Below are 10,573 nucleotides of genomic sequence, written 5' to 3' on the forward strand. Positions count from 1 at the left end.
GAAGGGAATGACAAACGATGTCCAACAAACAACAAATAAAAGAAGTCATTTCAGTTGTTTTCCTTTCCATTAGATAAATACTCCGTACCAAACGCCCCCTTACAGAGTGACCATTTTGGGTAGTTATTCCCGGATAACTCAACAACACAACTTACTTCAGAAGGATGCCTAAAGGTTGTATTAAAAAAAAATTCCAAAAAGAAATAAAAGTAACAACATATGAAGAATGTATTCGTATAAGACATAGTATAAAGTGAATGAACCATCATTAAATCTGGAGAAATTAGGTGCACATAAAACCTATTTCACCTCACTAAACATAACATTTTAAACTGAACACATTATTTAGTTAAACAAACATGTCTATCGGATTTCTTGGATTGCATGAGCCCAAAAATATTAAAAATTGGCTAAGAATTTTAAACTCATGGAAAACCAAATTACTGTACAATAAGAACCTACTATTGGCATTATCATTCGGGGTTTGTTACATATAAGGCATCGAAAGAGTAAGCTCAGAAGAACACGAGAATATGATCAAGCCAAGTACCGGAATAGCTGAGGGTTTTCCTTGTCTCTTTCAATATAATCTCTGGTTATCAAGTCCTCGATCCTCTTCTTAATTGCTTTGAAATCAGGCTGTAAAGAGAAAACAACACAGTTATGCAAGAGTCGCTCACAAACTAAGCCTGGCATAGAGATGTTACAGTGAAAAGGAGTGACCGAGGGAGTAAAGAAATCTCCCTTTCTCTCAAATTCACTTTCTGATATCAGACCATGTCTACTTTAGTCGTTCAGTTTGTTGAAAATAACACAAAATTAATGTATCCAACCAATCAATCCAAGAACCACAAAATTAATGTATCATCATTCCCTGCCTATCTTTAACTGCATAGGATCTTTCTAATAGTCACCTTCTAATCTTCTAGAAATGATTGCATGGAAAGAAGAACATCATATGCATAAAAGACGGGAAACAGCACAATGCTGAAGTGCTGAACACCACTGAAACAACTACGTACAAGGTTACACAATGCATTCTCATACCGTCCTCAGCCAGAAAAATCCTATAAATTTAATATCCTAGTTATGCAAGTTTCTTCTGTGCCTAATATAAGAAAAGTATCCATATATACAACTATACAAGTATAATCAAACTTGCTTCATGAAAGAAATGATGCTGGTGATTCAATAAGTTTCCTCGTGAGACTTTTATCCTCCACTTGGATTAACTTACTCACTCGTATGAGAATGCAATCCACGAAACAGAATTTACAATCATTTCTGTTCGCTATTTTGTCTTGGAATGTCGGTGGTAACTTAACCTGTTCACCTCGTATTTCAAAAATTGATACATAACCCCTAGTTTCCTTTTACTAGTTCACCATAAGAAAAAACCAACAAAAAGTCATGCTACTAAGTCTCCACTAAACATTAATTGGTCATCTTCCAAAGCAGTCTCATGGCTCTTAGCAATTACTGTTCCCTACGTCTACTCGTCTAGTATGCATCAGTTCTTCTACTTACTTCTCATTGAGAGTAGTCAACACCAAGAAAGACAAAAATATCTCCCACATCCCATGTACTCCAGTTTTTTTTATATATATGTTTGTAGCCAAGCAGTTCAGATGTACACTACTACCACCTCCCAGTATGGACTATTGATTCAACAATAAGTGGCATCCGGGAAAGTTCACAAATGCAGTCTTATCTCTATCGGTGTAATTAGATAGATTTTTCGATAAGAAAAGAGAATATACAGTAGGAAAAAAAGAAGTGCAAATAATGAGGACAAGATGTCCTCTGATTTAGAAAGAAAAATGATGTCCTCTGATTTAGAAAGCAAAATAACAGATTGCCCCAAGCCCCTAATCAGTGCTATCAAATAGACACACACCCATAGCCAAGCATATAATTTCTAAAATACAAGGACTTGTTTGATTGGATGCACGTCCCAGTGTATAAAAAGTCGCGCCTAGGCTCTAAGGCGCAAGGCGTTTGGAGCCATCGCCTTTTATTGTCTGAGCGAGGCGATTTTGATGAGGCGCAATACCTCCTCAGGCACACACCATTTTTTCACAATTTTTTTCACATTTTGTTAGGGCGCCTCACTTCAATGAGACGCACCGAGGCGCGCCTAAGGCGTTGGGAACTCCAAATCGCCTTGGTGCGCTTTGAGCCTTTTTATACATTGGTGCCACGTCCAAATAGACTGCTGCAGGTTCACGAACATGATCCACAAAGTTGTAAATGTACTTCACAACGCCTCATTTAAATGTTGCATTGTCAGGCCCTTTTCCACATACCAATGACCAGTGTAGGCATCTGATTGTGCCATCCAACACAGCCTTTAGTCCCCCCCCCCCCCCCCCCCAAATAATAAAGCGCTCTAAAATGGGAACTCTCTGCTGTCCAACGTTGCAAAACCTAAACATCCCTCCTTCCTAACACCTTAATCCCTATTGCCTCCAGCAATTTTCCTTTCTCTTTTTGATAACAATTATTGCCTGCCTTGATACCAGTACCACACCCAGCCCTCTCTTGTTGGTGGTTGTTATCTCATATTTGTAAATCTATTGTACTCACATTGATATCAACCATCTAACATGTACCTTTTGCTATATATTGTAGGTCTAATTGGTAAAATCAGCACAGATTTCTAGCTTGGCTGAAGGACAAAAGGTAGGAAGCCAATTAATCATCAAAGTGTGGGAAGGAAGGCAGATGTATTTCCTTACTTCACGACACTAGCAGCAGCAATGAAGTAAAAGGCCTAGCTAAACGTTATCAGAAAACGTTCATGGAGAAGACATCATACCTTGAACATGCGGCTTAGCTGCTCCACACACTCCGTGATTAATTGTTGATATCCCAAAGCCTTCCTACTTTTCATTATGCGTACAATTGAGGCATCAATAGCATATCTTCTATCTTTGTCAACATCTTCAACAACCTTTTTCCTCTCATCCATTGGAGGAAGAGGAATCTGTATGCAAACATCAAAAGAAAACAATAGATTTCATTTTTAAAAAAATCTTCCAAATTAACTATTCAAACTAGGGGTGGGGGCGATGGGGACACCGGACACGTACCCTAATCCTCCTCATTCTGTCAGTAAAATTAGAGTTGAATGAAAAACAATCAGTTGAGATCACGTTTCTTGTGCTTGGCTCTTTTAGAAGAATCTTATACTTTGCGCAAGATAGAGATTGAAGCACTCTAACCAAGTCTTCGTCAGCTAGATTTAGTTGGGTCGTTATTTCTGAATAACTCAGTCGATCTGATGTGTTAAAGAGCATCAGCGCAGCAGCCTACAAGGAAAGTAAACCAGGACAATAAATTGAGATCATAAACTAACTGAGGTATTAAACAGAAAATTTAATTCTGAACAATTACCTGATAAGTTCCAACAACCAATTCAATTGTTTTCGGACCAAACTTGCCATTAATGTTACAACTTCCCAACGAATATACCCAGGTGAGCTTCCTGTGTTTTGTCTTTGTTTGATAAAATTGCTTAAAAACTTCAACACACCTCACCTATATAAAAATAAGAATAGATAAACATATGCTCATGCCAACCAAAACAACCAAGTCCATTAGAAAACCACAGAACGAAAAATTGTGATCTAAAAAGCACACATTACCATCTCAGCAGGAAGGTTAAGATCAGAAGATTTGTAACTTGGCCAGAACCCAGTGGTCAAAACTGTCACAGTCAAATCAAGACCAGGACTGGCATCTGTATTTTGTCCAAGATATTCCTCAAAATTAGTTTGATTCTCCCTCGCCAATGTCAAGTCTGTCACCTAAAAGGAAAAGCAAAGAGGTTAAACACTGTGGACCAAACTCATCAACTATTACTATCAAACAAGAAAGAAAGAAAGAAAGAAAGAAAGAAAGAAAGAAAGAAAGAAAGAAAGAAAGAAAGAAAGAAAGAAAGAAAGAAAACACGTCAATCTACCATCCCCTCCATCTTTGATGTGAACTGTCCCCCACACTGCTGCTTCAATTTTGTTAAAATACTCCTCTCATGATCATCATTAGCACTTTTGTCAAAGAGTAGCCGGCGAGAGAGCTTCTTTCTATAAGAAATCAAGCGTATGAGGTAACATTAAAACACATCAACAGAAACAACCATAAAAGGAATGATGAGAAAGAAAATGAAAAAAGGGGGTCAAGGGTGGTGAGAAATAATGCTAACCTGTAAAATTCAGCAAACAGGTCTTTATCACTGACATATGCGAGAAGCTTCACCACCTGATTTTAAAATAAAATAAAAAAATATTTTGTAACTAAATTCTCTAATAGTGTTAAAGTTCAATAGTTGACATTAAATTACCTTCTCCAGTGAATCCTCAATAGCCTCATCACTTAATTTTTCACTACCACCTTTCTTGAGAATATTATCACAAAATGAAGCTAGAAGTTCAGCACTTGAACTACCAGCAACACCCTTGTTTAAGAATACCTCAAAAGCTTCCTTGAGAGCCTACAGATCAGCATTAAGTTAGCTCAAAACAAGACCCAGGAACCACAGCCCACAAATTAATTTTCAAAAAGCCAACCTTGTGAAAGATGGTATGGCTGTTGAAGCAATCTGTAACATAGGTCATAAATTTGTCATGCAACTCAATCACTTTCCTGACGAAGACCTGATAGGAAAGGAAAACAAGTCAAGACAAATATCCTATTCCAAATCACATATGAAGGTGCAAGTTAAGAGACCCACCTGCTCATGTGAACCACCGCCAGCATTTTCAGCCTGCCAGGGACGTAGTGTTAGCAATAAACAGAACATTAAAAGAGCAACAAATATATGTTCCAGAAAAGTAACAAATGAATGAGCACAATTTCATCAATCCATATTCCTAAGAATGCAAACATTTAAGGAGAAAAATATTCTAAACGTATACTAGCCATTTCCCACATTTTTTAGATAGTTGTCAAATTCCAATCAAGATAGAACAGAAATGAGAAGGTGTAGATCATTATCATCTGCTTGTTTCAAGCTTACACTAACACAACGCATTTGAATCTTAACAAAAATCTAGCTTTGCTCAACTTAAGGAGGTAGTATAGGTAATAACATTCATTTTTTCATAGCCCTCGAGAAAAATTAGTAGAGTATAGATATTAGAAGTAAAATTCCAATAATCATTGTGGAACATGACACACCTTGCTAATTGCAGCGTCTTCGGCCTGCTGCACCAGGGCTGTTCCTTCATCGGTTATATGCTGCAGGAAAACCAAAATGAAAATTAACAAACTAACAATCAGTTACAAAGACAAGTAGATCCTGCTCAGTGGAAATTGTGGAGAAAGTTCTACCTGTTTGAAGATACTGCCAATGGGTTCCAACCCTTTGGTAACCTTGCTATAAAGCCTGTACATCCTGGAAAGATCTTCCACCTACACAGATCCAAGAACCAAAACAAACATTTTCATTTGCATGCACACATACGCAAAAAGGAGAACATTCAAACTATAATTTTTGTAAGTGGTATACCTTGTCATCTTTCAACAATGCACGACATCCAGAATTCTCCTTCTCAAGCAACTGATTTTCGTAAACCAGTAGCAACTCATTTTGTACTTTCTGTAGAGGAAAGCCGGTAAGACCACAAAACCAAACCATATAAGAAGCCCAATCAATTCATAAATATCAGGGAATTTATGCCCAGTAGAATCTAAACATAGGCAATACTATAAGGAAATCGCTTAACTAGGAGCAACCGAGCAACAACTAAATCTAACCTCCAGAAGCTTTGGCTCACTGCTGGAATGTAGATAATGAGCCACTCTATCTTTCTCTTTCTTCAAACACTCCTCCGACTGTTTTGTCCACAAATATATTAGATTAGAAGCACATTGATTCTACGATCAAGATTAAAAAGTAGTGAAAAGAAAATGCTTTGCCTTCAACATGTATTCCGGACATGAGTCCTCCAGAATCCAGCTTGAGGCCTTGCGTGAGTAATAAGCAGCAGTATCATCCAGCATATGAGCTTCAAAGTCCTTTTCGTAGTAATCCATTTGTGTCATTCCAATTTCAACGTATATATCAAGTACATTCTTCAATAAGGCTCTGTCAATTTGCCCACCCTCTCTTTCTTCATCAATCTGATCAGACACAATATGTCATCTCTCATCTGCATGCATAACATGAGGAAAAACCAGGATAAAAGCTTCATGCCACAACCATACCAGAGCAATAACAGCATCCTTGGCTTTGCCAGATATTTCTTGATAAACCTGTGCAAATAGTGATAAATGTTACATTCGTGATTAGCCCTTCACGTTGTGCGAAAGTCAAAATTATCTGCACAAAAGAAGATAAGCAGACAACAAATACTATATAAAGAGAGACATGAAGATTATGTCAATACCAGATCACGGAAGCACGTCAATCCAACATCATTCAAAGAAGGAAGCGATCTCCGAGCGATGAAGTACCGATCCAGATAATGGAAGAAGCGAGACAACCACCTCACCATTACTTTATGATTTGACCATCTCTTCACAAGCTCTCTCAGCATAAACTCATCATGTTTGTCCCCCAAAGAAGGTAAAACCTGATTTGGAGTAATTGGGAGGGAACAAGGAAAAAAGTGTTAGAAGCACAGAGCTGGCATGTAGGACAGACTTGCAAGAAACAGTTAGTAAAATCTAATATTTTTACATGAATTACACGTGAAAAACTAAAATGGTTATATAAGGGAGAAGTATATCAATTACTTCCTAGAATGGATATGTTGGGGCAATCTCTTTTCATACAACTAATAAAACCATCAGTTAACACCAAAAGAAGTCCCCTCTATATTTTCTCAGACTAAATCATCAATATATACATATACAGGCACACAAACAAAAGACCGTTGGAAGAATGGCATACCGTTGAATGTATGTAATCCACAAATGCCTCTTTGTAATTGTCATAGAGTTGTTGAGAGTAATCATGAGGGGGTTTCTGTGTACACATGTTGTATATTGTCCTACAAGTGAATAAGACTTTCAGTAATGTGCAATAAAGCGAGCTAAAAAAATAACAGATAAGGCACTTACGTGTACAGCATCATGTAGTCTTCCGAATTAAAAGGCGGCTCTGGTAATCCTTCCAAAATCCTTTTCAACTTCGTAATCCCCTTCCCCATGAACTCCCATCCTTGCTCTAGTTCGATAACTTTACGATCGTTCATTTGTGTATCTACTGTATTAGCTCAATCAACTGTTACACAACACAAAACCAACCCATTGGTTACAAATTTTTCTTATACCACATTTATTGATCATGATATCTACCATAAAGTCATCTTAAATCATATTATAGAAAAGTTGAGCAATTTCAGTCACATAGCAGATTATCATCATAACAAATCCCAGATCTAAAAACGGCAGCTAAGAAAATTAATGCAGGGCTGCACGCCCCATCACCATATGATGATAATAGCATATAATAAATGGGATTTCCCAATCTAACTCGGATTTTGGGAAGAAAACAAAAGGCAATCCAAGAATCCCTTATCCCCTCCTCTCCAACCATCTTCTCTCCCTGATGTTAGGGGCTGGCTGAATTATTGATCATAGAGATTGAGCTCAAATAAGTAAAGATTGAGCTCACTTGAACACCTTGGTGTATAATCCAACCAAAATTTATTCCTTGTGAGTACAACAAACTCAGGGAGACCTCAAATCCATACTGTAACCAGATAAATGCAATAGGTAATGAAATTCAAATTTACCAAAAAAACAAACATATCAAATTTACATGTCCGTTGATGACCTATGAGCCTAACTAAAAGTACGAAATGGTAAAAGGAATGAAAGAATTCACAAAAGCCAGTCAATTATTCCATTTTCCTTCAAAATTCTGAAAAATTCATCCTGAAAAGCTGAATTGAGAGTCCTCACAGATAATCCACCTTCCATTCAAACAACTCCATACGAAAAAAACTATTAGAGTTAACTCCACTGCATCCACACCAAAAAAAGTAAAAAACCCTAACCCCAGAAATGAATCGATTTAAACCAAATTAGCTCACAAATACTACCCAATCAACGAAAAAGTTCCACAGAGAAACCCATCAATCTCAGAGTGATCGAATTATCAAACAGAAGGATCAAACAATTGGCAAATCGAGTAAAAAAAAACAGGAAAGCAGGACGTATAATTGCATTTTAACAAAAACAAGATTTTATAACTAAGTAACAAGAACAAGCACAAACATTAAAGTTATTGAAAGAGGAAAAGAAAGAAAGGAGAGATCACCTGAAGAGAGAGAAAAGAAGAGGCGGAGGTGGTGTCACCGGCAACCGGTGTACGGAGGAGAGAGAAAGATGGGGATGCGTTTTGGTAGTGATGAAATGTGTATTTTTGTGTGTGTGTTATCTACGTTGTGAAACAAATCCCCCGATGGCATAACCTATAGATTTAACAAATCGGCATTTTACCACCTTTAAAGATGAATGGGTGAAACTCGTAAAAGAATGTAGAAATTTTTTCCAGTTAATTTGTGTATAGGATGAATCATATTAACGGAGTATTAAGTAATCCATACGTACTTTTTATTTAATAACAGGTCAATTAAAAAAAAATCACAAATTCTTATTTACAATGGGTGTACAATAAATATTGTACATCAGAGTAAAAGTTAACTCAAAATGCTTAAAAGTTAAGCATATATATGTAGAAGTTATCTATTTTTCAGTGATAAATTTTTTCATTTTAGTAAAATTTATTTCTTCAAACTAACTAATAATATATAAAATTAATCATTTAACCCTTTAAAATATTTATCTATCAAAATTTTTTTTGCTAATATAAAAGTTAATCAAAATTAGGTTAATGTTACAAAAAAAAAAGGGTTAAAGTTATCTTGGTGTACAATAAATTTATTGTACACCTTGTGCGCACAAGATCTTTTGAAAAAAAATAGAGTGTCATGTGTTCTTCATTTAAAATTTCTAATTTTGAATCGATTTTAAAAAAAAATTGTCTGATCCCTCGTTTTCTCTTTCTTTTTCGGGAGCAAATCTAAAAACTAATTGTAATATCTAATTATTATTTCCAATTGTCCCCAATTGTAATTCCCTCCGATCTTTCATAATTCTCCTCCCTCATCTGTTCATCCAATGTGTTTTAAGTACAATTATACTACGTATATTTTTTTTGAAATGCTTGAGAATTGTAATCACGAAATTCATTTGTGATTCAAGACTTTTACTCCTCTATTATCCGCATTTTACTCTTTTTCTATTAGTATTGAAATGTGATGGATTTTTATGGTATTTTTCAATATTATGCCATTTTATTGACTTTTCTCTTTTGATTTTTTGGCTTCGGGTTTGTGATTTTTCGACTCTCAAGCTTTGGGTTTGCTTATTTTTCTTTTATTTAAAAATTTGGGTATTGTTAAGTAACTAGTTATTTGCCCGGGCGGATGCCCCAAAGTGTTGCATATAGTTCGATTTTTCTTAGTCATTTCAAATTCACTTATAAATTTCTTTAACGGTTTTTTCATGAAATGCCCCTGAGGTTTCACGAAATTCACCAAATACCCCTGCGTGTTTCAAAATACATAATATACCCCTATTATTTTCGTACTGTTCACCAAATACCCCTATTTTGACTTTCCGTTAGTCCTCCGTTAAGTCATGTTTATAATTCACCAAATGCACCTATTTATAAACTTTTTGCACAATATACACCTATTTGTAAATTTGTTTGCACCAAATACCCAATTAGCCAGCTACGCCATAACTGCATATAATGATCTAATCAGGAACTTCAGTTACACCAAATGCTCGAGGAAATAAAGGGAGCAATTCCATATCATAATCAGTGTATCCTATGCCGACCTTTGAACTTATCCATTGGCCTTTGTCAGAATCATTTTGGTCAGGTATCCACACTTGAGGATTGTGAGCTTCATCAGGAATTATTATATCCCTGGAATACTCGTGTAAAAATTTGTAATATCTCTTTACAAATGATGGCACCACGAGTGAATACAGAGATTCCAAACTAAGTGGGAAAACCTCTACTTAAGAAACTTTTACTTCAATACTTTGCAGCTCATCCTCATATTCAGATACGCGGTTGCCATAGTAAATTTCATCGGGAAATGGCAAATCTGTAAACTGAAGAATATCTTTCCATTGAGACTCTATCTCCCGAAGAAATGGCAAATCTGTAAACTGAAGAACAAAATGGGCTCCTTCTTCAAACCCAATTACAACCCCCAGAACCACTATCTCATCTTGGTAGCCGTAGATGTCAATACCGTGGTAGGAATCATCAATTGTTGGAAGATCTATAAACAGTGAAATATATGCCCAAGATTGACTAGAAAGAATGGATTCACTAGGCCTCTAATTCGAACTTCTAATTTCTCTAATTTTATGCTAATTGTTGATGTTCATCCTCTACCTACGATGTTGCTGCTGCTATTCCTTCTCCTAATCGCAACTCAAGAACGAAAAATAAAAACAAAACACAAAAGAAATCAAAATCTGAAAACAAAATTCAAAATCTGCAGATACTAATTCAGCTTTCTATTCATCTCCTATATCC

At 36.1% G+C, this 10,573-nt stretch overlaps 1 protein-coding gene across 1 annotated transcript; it reads right to left on the reverse strand.

Moving 5' to 3' along the window:
* Positions 1-249: 249 nt before the first annotated feature.
* On the reverse strand, positions 250-8,512 carry LOC110791258 (cullin-1). Its single transcript, XM_021996013.2, has 20 exons — positions 8,270-8,512; positions 7,066-7,228; positions 6,896-6,995; positions 6,390-6,575; positions 6,208-6,255; positions 5,920-6,123; positions 5,758-5,835; positions 5,510-5,599; positions 5,332-5,412; positions 5,179-5,238; positions 4,733-4,765; positions 4,569-4,655; positions 4,343-4,492; positions 4,205-4,260; positions 3,965-4,085; positions 3,648-3,809; positions 3,397-3,540; positions 3,093-3,311; positions 2,819-2,986; positions 250-639 (listed from the first exon to the last, which is right to left on the reverse strand). The coding sequence occupies exons 2-20, from the start codon at positions 7,197-7,199 to the stop codon at positions 538-540; spliced, it is 2,223 nt and encodes a 740-aa protein (XP_021851705.1). The 5' UTR covers positions 7,200-7,228; positions 8,270-8,512; the 3' UTR covers positions 250-537.
* Positions 8,513-10,573: the final 2,061 nt, after the last annotated feature.

This window comes from Spinacia oleracea, chromosome 2 (assembly GCF_020520425.1).
Source record: "Spinacia oleracea cultivar Varoflay chromosome 2, BTI_SOV_V1, whole genome shotgun sequence".
NCBI classification, from domain to species: domain Eukaryota; kingdom Viridiplantae; phylum Streptophyta; class Magnoliopsida; order Caryophyllales; family Amaranthaceae; genus Spinacia; species Spinacia oleracea.

Coding starts and splice junctions, on each gene's coding strand:
- LOC110791258 (XM_021996013.2), bottom strand. CDS start 7,199: ATGAACGATCGTAAAGTTATCGAACTAGAGCAAGGATGGGAGTTCATG. Junction 5,239..5,331: donor TTGGCAGTATCTTCAAACAG/GTAGAACTTTCT, acceptor GTTTTCCTGCAG/CATATAACCGATGAAGGAAC. Junction 4,086..4,204: donor CTGTTTGCTGAATTTTACAG/GTTAGCATTATT, acceptor GATTTCTTATAG/AAAGAAGCTCTCTCGCCGGC.